The sequence below is a fragment of the Gopherus flavomarginatus genome, chromosome 3 (assembly GCF_025201925.1).
Source record: "Gopherus flavomarginatus isolate rGopFla2 chromosome 3, rGopFla2.mat.asm, whole genome shotgun sequence".
Taxonomy (NCBI): Eukaryota; Metazoa; Chordata; order Testudines; family Testudinidae; genus Gopherus; species Gopherus flavomarginatus.
Window position 1 is genome coordinate 148865851 of NC_066619.1, and position 18132 is coordinate 148883982.

The 18132-nt window shown below is 43.1% G+C and overlaps 1 protein-coding gene across 12 annotated transcripts in view; it reads right to left on the reverse strand.

Annotated features, from left to right (window-relative positions):
- The window catches only part of EPHA5 (EPH receptor A5), a 420893-nt gene that overhangs the window by 93407 nt on the left and 309354 nt on the right, over positions 1–18132 (reverse strand). For all 12 annotated transcript variants that reach the window (XR_007773661.1, XM_050948232.1, XM_050948231.1 and 9 more), the window contains 4 exons: positions 17030–17091; positions 14687–14896; positions 12745–12894; positions 2432–2625 (listed from right to left, as the gene is read on the reverse strand). Coding sequence is in view for 11 of the 12 variants with exons in the window: in XM_050948232.1 (XP_050804189.1) it covers positions 2432–2625; positions 12745–12894; positions 14687–14896; positions 17030–17091 (616 nt within the window). In the remaining variant the exon portion in view is untranslated. The remainder of the gene's footprint in view (positions 1–2431; positions 2626–12744; positions 12895–14686; positions 14897–17029; positions 17092–18132) is intronic.

Genomic DNA, 18132 nt, shown 5'->3' on the forward strand with positions numbered 1-18132 from the left:
TTGGACAAGATTCTCAAAAAGTGCTCAGCACCCAGCACTCCCAGTGATTTCAGCAATTGATTAAATCAGGCCATGGATTCAGGAGGTTGGCTTTAGGCACCCATTTAAAACAAACAAAATTATAATAATCTTGGCCTATTACTCAAGTAGCTTAGGTCATGTGAGTTGTTCCACTGAAGTCAACAGAACTATTTGTACTGTGTCTATCACAGTGAGGTCCCATTCTTGGTTGGTCACTAGGTACTACTGCAATATAAATGATAATCCCTAGCTCTTATACAGCACTTTTCAACAGCAGACCTCAAAAGGAGACCAGTATCATTATTCCCATGTTACAGATGGGGAAACTGAGGCACAGTGGGGTGAAAGGACTGCCCAAAGTCATCCAGGTGAGTTGGGGATGGAACTCATGCTTTCCAAATACAGGTTAGTGATTTATCCACTAAGTCACGCTGCCTAATAATAATATAGCCCTGTGGAATGCTATCCACAGGTACCAGCATTTGCAGGGTTGAGCCCTGAATATGTAAATTCAATTCAAGTGTACCTGACTGGAAGAACATCCAGGATATTATATTATTTAGCACTTCAGGAATCTTCATATATTTTATGATCACATTAGTATTATTTGTTAACTTAATGGCTATACTGAAGGGTCCAATAAAATGTAAATATTGCCAGTAACAACAGCATAATGCTTTCACATGATGTTTTAAACATAGAAGGGATTTAAACTTCCTTACTAATCAGAACAAAAAAGTGGATTTTCAGTATTAAAGCCATGAGGAATCTACTGCTGTGCACACATTGTAATGTCACTGTTCCATCTTGTATTTGTATTAATGGAACATTTTTAATACAGAATATGTTATGTTTGAAAACATCATTTAGTTCTGCATTGCATTTAACTAAGGATTGATTCAGTAATGTTCTATTATGGATATAGAATGATATGGGTAAAAGGAACCTCACCACAAAAAAAAGGCTGTTTGGATACACCATTCTCTTTGGCAATACTCACATTAGTAGATATTAGGAATTGTTTGAAACTGTAAATGCATTAACATATCAGCAAAGAGCTTAGCACCTATAAGAAATGGTTTACTGACAATTTTTACTTTCTCTAGTACACTCTGATAGAGCAGTGCATGAATCACTACACAACATGCCCCAAAATGATTATTCCAAGCTGAAAATGAAAGAGAAGAGTTCCACATTTTATGCTACTATAAAACTTTTTTATGCAGATGTGCTAGGAATGACATTACAACTGATTGCTAATAAGATTCATTCTCCAATAGCTTCCTCAGAAAGTTAATGATTCATGGGAAGAAGCCTGAAGAATCATGCCTACTTTGTATTTAAAAATGACATGTACCCCAATAAACAAATATTGCCTCATAGGTCCATATCTTCAAACGTATTTAGGAACCTAACTCCTGGAGTTCTGTGTCTAACTTTTAGGATCTGGGCTATGGAGCCAACTGAACTGTTTCCAACATATTGCTTATTTCTAGACTGTTGCTACAGTTAGTTTCGTCAATATAAATACTTGTGTAATATCCTCCCCACGATGAAAATTCAACTCTTACAAAGCCAGGGCCAAATCCTCAGCTGGTGTAGATCAGTGTAGCAGTATAATTAAGTAGTAAGTAAAATAAGGCTGCAGAGAAAAAATGCAATGCACCCATAATTAAAAGTTATTCTTCCCAGGCTTCTGCCATGGTGGTAAAATTGTTATCTGAGATGACTGGCCGGAAGGAATTTACCAAAATATTTATACTTCTATTTCCTACCACGTCAACCTTAATTGTAGGCTTGCATTTATCATGTTTCATACTAATATTGCATGCTGGCTCTTAATGTTTTTTATAAACTTGTGCACTTTTTTTTTGGAAACCACATGGATTTATTAATGTTTGAAAATCTGTTAGAAATGGAAGTAGACACTAATGGACTTCCGAATGATTGTGGTAGGTTATATCAGGGTAGGAACGCATCTGGTTTTACTAATCCCCAGAATTTGCCCTAAAGGATTTCTTTCCTATTCATATTACCAGGATAAAGTCAACAGAGAGATAATTTGAGTGATGTTTCATATATACTTTACAGGCCAAATCCTGCCCTCCCTTTCCCTGGGTGTAAATCACAAGTAACTCCATTCTGTAGCTATAAATATAGCTGAAACTCAAGCTTCTCCAAGACAGATCATGATAATTTCAGAATGGATGCATTTATAACATGATTGAATTGGTCACATATCTGCCAATTTACACAGAAAGAGATGATTTGGGAAAACTATTGTGGACACAATGAAGCTTGCGGTACATCCTCCAGGGTTTGCACAGATCGGAGAGTGAGAGCTATTTCAGTGCCAGGGTATTATGACATGAATCATGCATGGAGAAACAGAAATGGCCTGAATTTATACCTGCTCGACGCATTAACCAGTGTCTTCAAGCTGCTCGGGTTACGGATGAGCTTGTCCAACATGCTGACAATTTCGTCAAACTTGGGCCTGCTGTTCCGATCTTTCTGCCAGCAGTCGAGCATTAGCTGGTAAAGAGCAGCCGGGCAGTCCATGGGACTTGGCAAACGGTAGCCCTCCTCCACAGCTTTTATCACCTAGGGGAGACAAAACAAGAGAGTGGGTTGTTTTCTTGTGCCAAATGCAAATTGTTTTAACTAAAAAGCTTCATGTTCATCAATTCATCCATCGTTTCTTACCAAAACACACCACAGATCTCTGTCAAACATATCACTGCCCCCTGTATCTTTATTAATCAGGAAAGGAGGGGTCGAAAAATTAATTTCCATTAACTGAAAGAAATTTGATGAAGATCCTCAGCTGATGTAAATTGCCATAGAATCACTGAAGTCAATGGACCAAATCCTCCGCTCCGTTTAAATCTATAGGCCTGAGATTCAGCGGGTGTACGTTGCCAGAATTCCAGTGAAGGCAGGCAATTGCTTCGTCAAAGTCAATGGACTTACTCCAGTTTACACCAGCTGAGAACCTGTAATCCATCATGTTTATCTGCTCTTGAATTCTGGGAACAGCAGCATATGCTCTTTTTAGCAATTTCTCGGAAAAGAAAATATATATTTTTTAATTTAAAGGCATGCGCTGGACCACACATTTGTTTTGCAACAATAAAAGTCCACCTTTATTTCAAACCAGACTTTGAATGCTAAATGATGGATAGATTCAAGGCGGAGGCAGCATGGCCATCTCATACATCATTCAATAACGTTGGGGTCTAGTCATTTGTTATTGTGTACACATTTCTACCAGGAAATGAAAATGCTTGCATGATGGTACCTGGCCAATAAAAGCAGAGTAGGATTAAAATCCATTGATTTTAAATGGAAATGTAGAAAAATATGATATTTTCATAACATGGCTCTGTAGCTAAAAGAACAGTTACAAATATGTGCTTTCTTGTTTCCTTTAGAGTGAAAAGACATGAGAACAACACACACTGAGTGCAGAACAGACCTTTTTTTTTAAAAAAAAAAATGAAGACAGAAAGTAATCAAATCCATTCTGATTACAAAACAATTTACTTTCACCATTTTGGTGCATTAATTAATTGAAAGTTATGAGGTAAATTTTTAAAAGAGGTCAGAGCCAGCAGCTCCTAATTAGGTATTGTGACAAAGTTCCTCCTCTACCTTGGTGGGTCCTGCGCTTATTCGCAGATTTGCTCACCTCAGTGATCTTCCCCACAGTCTGGATCAGCTGCTCCTGTGTCTGATCAGGAGTTGGGAGGTTTGGGGGGAACCCGGGTTTGCCCTCTACTCCGGGTTCCAGCCCAGGGCCCTGTGGATTGCAGCTGTCTATAGTGCCTCCTGTAACAACTGCATGACAGCTACAACTCCCTGGGCTACTTCCCCATGGCCTTTTCCAAACACCTTTATCCTCACCACAGGACCTTCCTCCTGGTGTCTGATAACGCTTGTACTCCTTAGTCCTCCAGCAGCACACTCTCTCACTCTTAGCTCCTTGCGCCTCTTGCTCCCAGCTCCTCACATGCACTTCCTCTCCTCTGGCTCCTCCCCACCTGACTGGAGAGAGCTCCTTTTTAAACCTAGGTGCCCTGATTAGCCTGCCTTGATTGGCTGCAGGTGATCTAATCAGCCTGTCTGCCTTAACTGGTTCTAGCAGGTTCCTGATTACTCTAGTGCAGCCCCTGTTTTGGTCACTCAGGGAACAGAAAACTACTCAGCCAGTGACCAGTATATTTGCTCTCTACCAGACTGGTCTGGGTCTGTTACAGTATCTAAACCAGTCACTGGATTTTCAGAAGAGTTCATCTTTTATTTAGGCACATATGGTATGTGACTATTCCAAGATAGTCTTAACGTCCCTTCCTGCATACTCTGTGCTCCCAGTCCTGTTGACTCAATGAGGTCGAAGGTTGCTGCCATTGATGGTGAATGTTATGTGATAAACCATGGTGTTCTGATTGAGTGGATTTCAAAGAATACCTTGCAAAAGAGTCTCCGTCATTTTAACACCCTGCATGACTTATAATTACAGACATCTAACAGCATTGTTTTCAAATACAGTCAGTAGTTAGCAAAATTGTTCCTGTAATCTTAATCCAGACTGCGTTCATCTGTGGTAAAGGCAAACAGGCAGACCCACTAGCGGCAATCATCATTATTAAGAAGGTTACAAAATGCAGGTCAGCTATAATACCTGAGTTTGCTGATACAAGTCATCTCACATTGCCCTCCACCAGGGAACCCTGTCTACAACTGGTTGGGAACTTTTTGACTGATTGATTTTTCCTGGGAAAATGCTGTTGAGACCAAAACTTTTTGCAGAAAGATATCGATTTCAACATGAGTTTTGTCAGGAAGGTTTCTCATATCCAGCATGGAATTAATGGTAAAACCAGAGAGAGAAGGGAAAAGACTTTAAGAATAGCCAACAGCCTGGTGGTTAGGGAACTCTGCTTGGATGTTAGAGATCCAGCTACAGGACCGTGCTCTTGCTAATCCAGACCAGGGCCTTAAAACATGGCTCTCCCACATTCCAGCTGCTCTAATCACTGGGATTCTGGGTCTCTCTTTTTTGTTATTTCATGACAAAATTTGAAATGTCTTGGATTTGGGCCACATCAGAACAAAAACAAATGCTGAAACCTCAGATTTTTCAGGAATTGGAATTTTTTTATACCAGCTAGAACCTAGTCCTGCACCAGCTGGAATAGCCCCTTTCATTGGCAGCACTGACCCAGGAGGGGAATGAGGCCATCAAAGCTTCTACTAGCAGAAAATTTGGTGCTATCAAGTCTTCTAAGGACATATCCTAGTGAACAAAATTACACGGTGCACTGTATTTTCATTGGGTGCTGGTGGGTACTGAGCACTTCTGAAAATGCAGCCCCAGTGTCTACATCAAGTAAACCTTTTGAGCCCAAATGAAGACCCATCCAAAGCCCTCTGATGTCAATAGAAAGACTCCCATTGACTTCAATGGCCATTTGAGCAGGCCCGTGGTTCTTCTATCCCATTTAGGCCAGAATTAGTGAGTGGTCTTGTTCTGTGATAATGGTTTTGTTCACAGCACAGTAAGTAGGCCCGACCTACTTCTGTTATCCAGATTCTCTGCTTTTTGCATCATGTTTCTAGTCTCTCCTTGAGACCAAATTTGCAGCCATCGAATAAAATCATCCCATGTGGCATGGGCAAAGGATCATGTAGCGCCTAAGTACTCTACCTGCATGTATATTTATAACCCAGAGGGCTCCTCCTTCAAGATACACCAACAAGAATATAGTAGCAAGATGGGTAGCAGACAAGCTGGAACCAGTACAGAAGAGATCTGAACCATATCTGCAGTGAGGGTAGGTACATTTTATATTCCTGGCACTAACATCAATAAAGCAAACTCAGTTTAAAGGATGTTGTCCATTCTGGCAATACAATGCAAATGGTATCACAACACTGTAAGATGCCATGATGCTACGGCATCTTTTTTTCACGTGCAGATGTTCTCAGGCATCCAGTATGAGAAAGAAGCAGCAGCTAGCAAGGCTCTGGAAGCAACCACTGTATGGGGGCATCACACAATTTTGTTCACTAACACATGCACCCTTTGATGGGCCAAACATTTGAGCTGAGAGAAGACTTGAGGGCCCTAAGACATCCTGTAATCATTGCTGTCCATTTACAGAGCAATGCCAGTTGGCTCAGGGCTGCTTGGCGGAGAATGAAATGAGATAGCTTGTGCTAACACAGGTAAAATATTTAACCCAATGGTTTCACTAATTTTAAAGCCAGAAGCAACCACTACAATCATTTAGTCTGATAACCTGCATAACACAGGCCAGAGAATTCCACTCAACAATTTCTGCATCAAGTCCACATCTTGTGGTTGACCTAGAGCATGGTTTTTAGAAAGACATCCAATTTTGATGTAAACACTTGATTTGTAGCCTTCTGAATAACAGTGACTGCCCATATTGATTCTCCCTATACTGCTGTTAACAATGAAAAAAAAACAAACTGAATTACAATTAGAGAACAATTTTGCTAACCACTGACTATATTTTCAAACAATGTGTTTTAACTGGCTGTAATTATAAGTCACACACCGAGTAAGAATGATGGGAACTCTTTCACGAGTTGAAATCCATGCAATTAGAGCACCATGGTTTACCACATAACATCTACCATCAACGTCAGCAACCTCTGACTCTTTGGCCAAAAGGGGTGGTAGTTGAGTATATGGAAGAGAGGAGGCAGAAAACACTCTGGGAACAGTCACATACCAGAGTGGGAAACACCCTTGAGTTAAATTTGTTTGTTTACTATGATCAATTCAGTTGCCAAGTATATGCAATATAGGCGCAGAGGTAATCCAAGCAAAGCTTGGACAGGAACCAATGCTAATTTCAAGAGCCAAATCTCTTATTACTTCTCTAATCTGCATGTTCTGAAGAGCCAGACTAATGCACCTCTTTTCCAAGATGCATTTGTGAAATTCATTCAATGTCCAGCAGGATGTAGCTAAATTAATTTTCTCCTTTTTTTTTTTAAATAAAGGGTTCTAGAAAATGTTCATGTCTGAAATGTTCACTATCCACAAGAGTGATTCCTCTGGCGGTGGGGTGTTATCTTGATGACTCCATATTGAATCCTAGTTTATAGCTTGGCATTTACCTAACATCTGTGGCATCTCAGTGCATTTGTATTAAAGCCAGTTAGAGCTGCTTACTGCAATGGCAGAAGAGACAAACTTGGGACTAAATTTCTGCATTCTCTGCATTGGGCATGGCAGAAAGTTTGTGATTAGATTGGGATAATCCCCTGGTAGGTGTACATAGCGTCTTCAGAGATGACTAAAAGGGGATACGATAGAGGCCTACACAATCATGACCGGTGTGGAGAAAGTAAATAAGGAAATGTTATTTACTCTTTTTCATAACACAAGATCTAGCGGTTACCAAATGAAATTAATAGGCAGTAGGTTTAAAACAAACAAAAGGAAGTATTTTTCACACAAAGCACAGCCAACCTGTGAAACTCCTTGCCAGAGGTGTGAAGGCCAACACTGTTATAGGGTTCAAAAAAGAACTAGGTAAGTTGATGGCAGACCGGTCCATCAATGGCTATTAGCCAGGATGGGCAGAGATGGTGTCCCTAGTCTCTGTTTGCCAGAAGTTGGGAATGGGCGACAGGGGAGGGATCACTTGATGATTTACCTGTTCTGTTCATTCCCTCTGGGGTACCTGGCTTTGGCCACTGTCGGAAGACAGGATACTGGGCTAGATGGACCTTGGCCGCTCTTATGTTCTTCATGGTAAACTTCCTTTAAGTAAGGTAGCAACTGAGATGGAGAGACTTAGGGCCATGGTTGTTCTGAGTCAGCAAAATAGCACATCTGTCTGCCTGGCTGAATGCTTTCTCTGCCCTTTTTGCTATGTGTGACGGTAAGATACTGTCTTTACTTGGATGGACAGATAGGATTGTTCCATGCAGCAGGTGATCACACACTTGCTTATGGTGACAGAGGTGCTAGATAAAATAAGGGAGAAGCAGGAGTCTCCAAAGGAACTTTTATGGTCAAGGTAATTGCTAACACCAAAAGAACAAGACCATTTTATTTTAAACATTGGGTCTCCTGCTCCCCTGTGTGTGTTGGGGAGAGGTTGCCGCCATGGAGAAGGGGAGTTTTGCCCATGTGACATGCTCCCTTCATCCCAGAAGTCTCTCTGCAGAGGAGGAGCAGGTAGAAAGGGGCAGCGATCAAATGCCTGCTGGTCTCTGCTAGAGTCTTCCCAACCTGTCTCACGAAGTTTCTAGAGCCAGAGGAACTGTATTTTTCTTCCACGCTGTGAAGCCCCCTTTAGAAGTGCCTTTGAAGCCTAGCTCCTGCATTCGGCATGGTCCAGGGATATGCAGGAACCAGGCAGCAAAGAGTAGGCAAGGGGAATTGGAATGAATATCTCCTGCAGGCCCCTGGGACCCATGTGTATCTTGGAGCATCTGTGGATGAATGGAGTGCAGCTTCTTCCTGGGCTATGGGATTCAGACCAGGACAGAATTCAAAGGAAACTCTATGAATTAGGTTTCCCAGGCTTCTCCTTCCACTACAGTGATTATCCTGGCTTGGAGGTAGGATGGTACCCTGCATTTCTTACAATGCTGGCCTTAAAAGTAATACAGTCCCATTAAAAGTAATACAGTGAAACCAGCTTCGGATCCTATTCATTCCGCTCTCTATGCAAGAAACGGGAATTCGCTATTGACTGAAAATCATATGTCAGAAAAAAGCCCAACATCTAACTCATGAGACAATAAGAAAGCAGTTCAGCAGCAGAATGATGAGAAATGGTCTGGTATTCTAATGACCAGTCACTACTCAATCATGCCTATAGTGAGAGTCATGTAGGGCCAGGTTTTCACAAAAGCTCAGCTCTCAGTTAGGCACCTAAGTAACGGGCCAACTTTTCCAAAGCAGCTCCCTTGGAGGATAAAGACGGACGCTGAACCCTCTCGAAAGCTTGTCCCCTCCTTTAGCTACATACCAAAATGGAAGCTGAGCCCTTCTGAAAATCTCTCTCTGCTTGTGGGTTCTGAGCACTTTTGAGAACGTAAGGTGAAGCGAAGCATGCAATTGTCATGAAAGGCCCCGTAGTGTCTATGCCTTACCCTACAGTCATTAATCACTTGACCGCACGCTTTTCCTTATGCAGACCCCCTGCTTGGTTCAATGTGCAGGCTGGAGTGTGTGCACAGAGTGAGGGAGGATGCACCAACTTATTTTTAAACAACTTACTAAGGCCGAAGAGTTCAGTAGCACACAGCAAAATTGTTGCTGTCACTTCACAATACAAAATCATTTATTTCCCCGATGAAAATTAAATTGATATTCTATCTATCCATCACATTGATTAATTGCACCATACTATATTTTATTACATTATTTTTTAATCTTCACTGAATACTACCCCACCCCCTCCATTCACCATGGACTGGATCAACTCCTAGGTGTTGTATCAGCATAGCACCAAGGAAGTCAATAAAGCATTGCTGATTTGCATTACCTGAGGACCTCACCCACTGTCTGACCTGCACACTGAATTCATTGCCATGCAACTGCTCCCCACAGAGGGCTGAGATCTTCATGCTTCTCCCAGAAGCCCTTGCTCACTCCCAGTCAGATGTCTCAACAGAGGCAGTGCACAATCAAAATCCAGGGTATACAGGCCCCTTAAGGGTATAACCTGGTCTGAATTACTGTTGTGAGTATGAGCTCCTTTAACGCCAGGCATTCAGGGTGCTTTGTAGTCCTGAGGGAGAGCACCTGACTGAGTTAAGGCATCCGGCGGGGAGCAAGCAAGGGCTTCTGGGAGCAGCAGGCTACATACAGCCCTCTGTGTGCTGAGGGGAGCAGCTGCTGCTGTTGTCTGTGGGATGCTGAGTGTGAAGGCAACCAGGGCAAGAGAAGCTGTGCCACCCAAAGGTGGGGAGGGAGAACTCTTCACTCCGGGGGGTGGAGGGGCTGGCTTGAACCCCAGCAGCAATGGGGTGAAAGGACAAATTTTGCTTAAGACTTCTTAGTCTCTGGTAGCACCATGTGTTTTGACCAGCTTGTGGAAGCCTGCTGTTCTTAGTGACACTCCAGCACACATGCTTCCAGCTGCCAGAGAGATACACATACCTGCTCACGGTGGGACTGATGTGACAGGCAGGCCTTGTTGTGGCTCTCTGCACATGGGTGGTTTCACTCTGACAGAGGCAGGGGCCCCGAATCTCAGGGCTGGCTCCAGGGGTTTTGCCGCCCCAAGCAGCTTTTTTTTTTAAAAAAAAAAGCGGCAATCGCGATCTGCGGCAATTCAGCGGGAGGCCTTTCGCTCTGAGTGGGAGTGAGGGACCCTCCGCCGAATTGCCACCGAATAGCTGAACGTGCAGCCCCGCTCCGGAGTGGCCGCCCCAAGCACCTGCTTGCCAAGCTGATGTCTGGAGCGGCCCTGCTGACTCTGGCCCCAAGTCTGCAGAGTGGTTTGAGTTACTTTAGTATTAAAAAAAAGCTCTATTATACAGGCAAACTACTGCAGTAAAAGTGAAACAAGGTAACCATCTTGGGCCTGATGCAACTTCCATTTATTCAAGTTTCCTTGACTTAACCAGCAGTTGGATTGGTCCTTTGGATTGATATCTCTGGACTTTTCTTTGAACTTGCTGAAAACAACAGGACTTGAGTTTGCAGCATTTAAATGAAACGTTTTGCTTGCTTTAGTTTTACTCATCTCTCTCATCACAGGGATAAAATTATGGTGCTACAGCTGGCATACATTCTGCAGCGACTAAAATGTGCAATCTGATGGTACATTGATTTAAAACACAACCTTGCAGGATATTTAGCATTCTTGGTAAATGCTCAGCACCTCACAGGCCCAAGCATCTGTTCCATTATTATTATTTATTTGTATTACCCTAGTGCCTAGGAACCCAGCCATGGTCCAGGACCCTTCTGTGCTAGGTGCTGTACAAACAGAATACAAAGACAGGGCCTGCTCCAAAACCCTTACAATCTAAGTAGACTCATAGACTTTAAGGTCAGAAGGGACCATTATGATCATCTAGTCTGACCTCCTGCACAACACAGACCACAGAATTGCACCCACCCACTCCTGTATCAAACCCCTGACCTATGTCTGAGCTATTAAAGTCCTCAGCTTGTGGTTTAAAGACTTCAAGGTGCAGAGAATCCTCCAGCAAGTGACCCGTGCCCCACGCTGCAGAGGAAGGTGAAAAAACCCCCAGGGCTCTGCCAGTCTGCCCTGGAGGAAAATTCCTTCCCAACCCCATATATGGCAATCAATTAAACCCTGAGCATGTGGGCACGTATAGCCCTAGCAAAGAGAGTACGGCCCTATTGCGCTAGGCATTGTCTATGTACGATGAGAGACCATCCTGATTTAGGGTAAGTCTATATTACCCGCCAGATCGGTGGGTAGTGTTCAATGTATTGGGGATCGATTTATCACGTCTTGTCTAGATGCAATAAATCGATCCCCGAATCAACGCCCGTACTCTCCCTCGGCAGGAGGAGTAAGCGGAGTCGACGGGGGAGCTACAGCAGTCAACTCATCGCCATGAGGGAGGCCAGGTAAGTCGAACTCAGATACTTTGATTTCAGCTATGCGAATAGTGTAGCTGAAGTTGTGTATCTTAGTTTGAACCCCCCCCCCCCCCCCGCTAGTGTAGCCCAGTCCTTAGACTTCAAACTCTTCAAAGCAAACAAGACACAGGGTTGGAGGGGAAAGAGCGATGAAGTGTCACGCTCATGGTCTATGGCAGAGGCAGGAAGAGGATCTAGGTTAAGAGCCCTATCCATTACACGACATCACCTCCCTCTCTCTCAGACAGATCTCAAAAATGAAGCTATACTTAGGTAACTTTGTTTTCAGTTTTTGCTGATTTTTTCACCCAAATTTTGGACCATTCAAGTATATGGAAATATGGATTATGTTAAGAAAATCCAATCCATGACATTAAGTAGATGTGTTTATGTTACTAATAACTTAGTCTAAGTGTAAGTGTGAGCTGGCTGCTAAAGTATGGCAAGGTAATAGAATATACATATGCATACACATATATATGTACTATTCATGTACAGTTCATGAAATAAACCACAGCTTACACTGCTTTTATTTTAAATACTCTCACTTTTATCTATTTGTTGCTTTTTTTCCTCTCCTCTTGTCCCCCAATATTAACCTCAATATTTACCCAGAAAACCGTGAAGTTAATTTTTCGTACTGATTTTTACTCATTTTTTAATTTTTATAATAAACACGGATACATTCCCAGTAAATTTTAAATGAATTAAAAATGGAACCCAAAGGGCTTTTGCTATAGTTGACTGGATGAGTTTGTAAATGTAGCTGAAATTATGTCATTTATCAATATGCATCCTTTGGCAGACCTTCATCTTTAAACATAATACTGATGGACTCTGGCAATAACTGCATCAGTGGCACTACAACAGTCTGTCAAGGGAGACAGTCTTTACTCCGTACAGACTTACTTCTCTTTATGCAAAGCTTGTTTTGAGCTGCAGCATAAAAGGGCATTCAATAAAAGAAATTTCAGGGGGAAAGCAAAATCATTTCACTGGGCTTTTTAAAAGCAGCTGTCACTTTCAGACTGAAAGCCCTGTGCCAGTTCTGTCTCTGATAGCAAGAGACTTGTCATACGGTGGCTTTGGCAAGTACTTACATCTTGATTGGTCATCTCCCAGTAGGGTCTCTCTCCATAAGACACTACTTCCCACATCACTATCCCATAGCTCCAGACGTCGCTAGCCGAGGTGAATTTGCGGAAGGCGATGGCTTCTGGGGCTGTCCATCTGATCGGGATCTTCCCTCCCTTGTGTGAAAAAAAGAGAAGGGGGAAGGGGAGAGAAAAGCAACATTTTTTAGAGCATCGAGGGAGATTTTTTTTTTCTGTTCCTGAATGATGCTGGAAAGAGATGTAGAATTGTAAAGTAAATCTGATTGACAGCATGAGGCCCTTCTCCATATTATCTCAGCCCATAAGCATTTGGAGCTGACTACTAATTGGCTAACCTGAAGGGTTGTTGTTTAAATTCCATTTGAATGCTGGAACATGTTTAGCAGCCACATCTCCATTATGTTGCGCTGGTTGGTAGGAGGAAAAGCCAAGCGCTCAAGCAATCGATACAGTGAACTTTCAAGAGTTTCTGACAGCAAATGGGGAAGGAACAAACATCTTAAAAGCTCTAGGTGACTCTGGTGTAATGTGAACTTCATTCAAATTACAGGGCAGGGAGCTGGATTTTATTTTACAGATCTTTGACCTCAATCATGCAGTTGGATCCAGGTAGATGGGCCACTGAAATCAACAAGGTCATGAATGCAAGGTCAGCCAGTGCAAACTTGATTGCAAGACAGAGGCCTACATAAGAGATGAGGAGGCCAGATGAGTGACAAAAACATCAATGATTCCTTCTCTCTTTGATGATTATTGATTTTTTATAATATTTCTTGCATAACTAACGTCTCCCTGCACACATCTAGGGATTTCAGGTTTAGGGTTTTCTCCCTGCTTTCTAATTTTTAGATGTTTAACTTTATGCAAATTATAATAATACTTTAATGATAATATAAATCATCCCTAAGATTTTCAGGATTAAAAAGAGGATATTAGTCAGGATTTAAAGAATTGTTTTCCTTGAATTATATCAAAATAGGCCCCCTTTTGAAAGCCCTTGCTCCCAGAAATGAGCCACATGCAAGGCTAGGGGATATTCAGGGAACCTCTTCAAACAATTTTTACCTCTGCAAAAACAGTAAAATTTCGGGTATATTTTTAGAAAACCTTATTCTCACAATTTTTCTTCAGTGAAGCATTATTAGTTCAAACTTTAAGCCAGTGGGGGCCAGATTCTTAGCTAATGTCACTCAGCATATCATAACTGTTTATCCCAGATGAAGATCTGGCTCCAAGAAACCCTTATATGCCTAACTAGGTTCTGATCCTCCAGTGGACAGGCAGACTCCAGTTGCCAACATTTTTCCAGGGTGAAATCTCCAGATAAGGTGGTGGCTCTGAGTTACTGGAGGGTTCTGAGCACAGATGGTGAATTTATGTTACATAAAATATGATACTTTAGTCATATGTGTAAAAAAAATTACATGTATATGTTGATGAATATGAGCTGAAGCTATGATAAGAGGATTCCATCCAACTGTCACTATTACAAAAGGTCTCATTCTCACAATGTTTCCAGTACATTTTCAGTACTGGTGGTATATATTAACATATTTGATAGATATGATGAATAGGTCTCCCTGCATCAGAGTTTATGGACGCCCTAGCCTGTTTGCATGAAGCTCTGTGGGATTTCTTTCAGTGGTCTATTCTTGATTTTTGTTGCCTGGGTTCGAGCTGCCTGCCTCTAACAAGTTCTGTCTCGATGAGCAAGTCTACTCTGGACCTCCCGAAACATGGGATGGGCAGCACTCTTAGCCTGTCAGTCACATGGCCAATGTAGGCACCTAAGCGAAATGACAACTGATGGACACTGAGCCCTTTTCAAAATCCGGCTCCAACTGCAAGTGTGAGCACTTTTGAAAATGCCACTTGGCCGTATCCCTCATTTCCTTTACTTCAATGGTCCAGTATCCCCAGAACCTACCCTTGTTGTGTACGCTGCTTCAGGGTCATCTTCTAGGACTCTGGAGAGCCCGAAGTCAGACACTTTGCACACTAAATTGCTGTTGATGAGGATGTTTCTGGCAGCAAGGTCTCTATGTACGTAACCCATGTCTGACAGGTACTTCATGCCTGACGCAATGCCTCTCAGCATCCCAACCAGCTGAATGACAGTGAACTGCCCATCGTTCTTCTGCAAAGATAAGGGGGGATTTCAATCACTGTGCGCAGTGTTCTTTACACCCTACGTTACACACATGCACAAATAACGAGTCAGGGGCAAGTCTCATGCAAAGGCAAATAGAGGAATTCATAATTAATGACCATGATGCTCCGGCCCAGAGGCTCCTGAAGGTGTCATTGTTTGGAATAGTGATCTCTAAAGACTAATCTGAGACAACAGAGTTCTTAACTCATGATTAGGGAATTTCCTAATGTGACACATATAGTGTACACACCTATCTATGTAAGCAAGGTCAGAATGAATTCTCCCCTGGCAGCTAGCTAGGAAGGGGAGAGACTTCAGGAGCAAACTGTATTTACATGAACACACTGTATTTACATGAACAGTGTTGCTCAAAGTAATCAACTTTGGCCGGTGTTGGGTTACAAACCACTTTAGTACTGAATGCAGGGGTAATGAAATGCTGTTATCAATGGTGCTGTCACTATGATATGAATAAAGGGGAGAAGAACTGTGCTTAACCTGTCCCAAATGAGGGGGTCACCCTCAGTTGAAAGGACCCCAGTAAGCCAGGGGCTCAAATGCCAGACCCCTGTGAAAGTAAAAGGGGTAAGGACTCTCCCCAAGGGTCCCCAGTCTGATTTAACCTGTTTCTCCCCACTGTTCAAAGAAAAGGTTAAATAGGCTTCATTAGGAGCCTCTTTATTACTTTAAATGCTCAATCAGAGCTGAAATCAGTTGTGGTGGGACTGTGTGTCTGCCCAGCCTGCTAAGAGCGAAAAATCACTAGGGGCTTGTCTACACTGGCACTTTATGGCACTGCAACTTTCTCACTCAGGGGGTCAAAAAACACCCCCTGAGCGCTGCAAATGTCAGCTCTGTAGAGTGCCAGTGTAGACAGTGCCTCAGCGCTGGGTCCCCGCGCCCCTCATGGAGGTGGTTTTTTTATAGTGCTGAGATAGCTCTCTCCCAGCACTGGTGCCACGACTACACAAGCCACCTTAAAGCGCTGCCACGACCAGCATTTTAACATTGGTAGTGAAGATGTGCCCTAAGAGACTGACCTGCAGAGGTCACAGTAGAGAAGCAGGTAGCAACAGAAGTTGACTGGCTGACGGGCGGCCGGCAGGAGCGGCCTGTGAGAGCGGTGAGCAGGTGGCTCACGAGGCGGCCAGCAGAACAAGCAGTTTGCAGAGTGGCCTGCAGAATGAGTGGCTGGCAGGGCAGCCAGCCAGAGCAAGTGCTCAGATGGCGGAGGAAGGAAAGTGCCTTCTTCCCCGGGTGGGAGGTGAGCTCACACAGATGCACCTCTGAACCCTGGGTCCTCACTGACCAAGGAAAGCCACTGTTAGTGGGGCATGGTAAAGGGACTTTTGGTTGTATAACGCAAGAACATGAGGCAGAAGGCACTGCCTCATGCACTCTGGGGTGGGTGTCCTGCTCACAATTTTATGGTTATGAATCCTGCTTGTGTCATTTTCCCTAATTAATGTCGGGTAACTTCTCTCCTTTCATTAAAAGTTTCTTTTCTACACTCAGACTCTGTTCTTGTGAGTGGGGGGAGTATTGGTTCTCAGAGGCACCCAGGGTGGTGTGTAATTTTCCCAGGTTACTGGGTGGGGGCTCGAGCCGATTCTGTATTGTATGGTTGAAAAGGAACCCCTAGATATTGAACCGGCCCTGGTTGCTGCTGGCTCCACCTGGCAGAAGGATTACATATGTAAAAACCCCACAGATGACTATCCCTCTGAGTCAAGGTTGTAAACAACACAGCTCACATGCAACCCCCTCCCTGCCCCCGTGTTTCTTGCCCACATGATCTAATCCTCACTACTGAGAAAGTATCATCAAAACACATGTAAATCTTTACTCCACAGGGTCATTTGGAGGGTTGGTGTCAAAATGCAGTTGTGTAAAGGGAGGCATGAAAACCAGTGCTTTCCGATGCAGAGCTCCTCACAGAAAGAAAAGGGATGCTTTGCATTTTGTTGTTATTTTATTTATTTGTATTGTGGTAGATGGAGCTAGGACTTGGGGACATGTAACTCCACCAGCACTTCATAGTATTTCCCAGGGGGAATGACCTTTACAAGAGACCTCATTGTCCTCCAAGAAAAACCATCTGAGCATTTTGAATCTTACCTTTAAAAATGTGTCGAGAGAGCCATTCTCCATGTACTCTGTCACTATCATTACTGGCTTACCTGAAAAAAGGAATATCGCAAGTTTATTAGCTGCAATTCATATAAAAGAAAACCCCCAGAGTTTGTCCACTCTGATTCTTAATGTGCACACACAGCCATGTTGAACCCATCTGTCAGTTACAAACATGTACAGATACACAGTGAGAGACAGTCCCTGCCCCAAAGAGCTTCCAGTCTAATTAGACAAGATTTGCAATGGGTGAGATAAAGGAAATATTGTTATCCTCATATTAGAGATGGAGAACTGAGTCATAGCCAGGTTGGGTGATAACGTCACACAGGGATTCAGGAGAAGGGCCAGAAATTGAACCAGATTATGAATCCAGTCCAGGGCCTTAACTACCAACTCAGCTTCATCTTTTCTCCTCGAGTGAGCTGAAAGCCTGTGAAACGTGCTCTGCCCAAAGGAACCCAGGTTCCATTGCACCACATGAAACTTCCCAACCATTGTGGGGAGCTAAATAGATGGAGGAGGAGAAGAAAGCAGAGTGGCCACTCTTGCGGATGTTGAACTGTATGAGGTAATGAAGAACCTCTGCAAAGACCTACCAAAACTGGCACAAAAGGGAGGAAGTAGAACTTCCAATCACAACCCCCCAAACCCTCTCCAAGCACCAACCCAGGGCTGTGCGAAGGAATGTCATCACACACACGGATGCAAAAATATACTACATGAGGTCTAAACGTCGTGACCTCTCGTACAAATGGGCGATATTCATTCCAGGTGTCATTCCAGTGATGCTGGGGGGACAAATTTGACCAAATGATTTGTGCTTCATCATGAAGCCTATGGAACTCACTGCCACGTGATTTTGATGCCAGGCACTTGGTGGGATTCAAAGAAGGATTAGACACTTCTATGGATAACAACAATATCCAAAGTTAAAATAGCAACTACATTTAAAAAAATACTTTGGAAGCGAATACCCTACGCTTTAGGGTTTAAACCAATCTCTAACTAGTGGAGACAGACCATCATAACTGCCTACTGAGGGTTTTTTGTTTGCTTGTTTGTTTTTTGTACCTTCTTCTGAAGTGCCA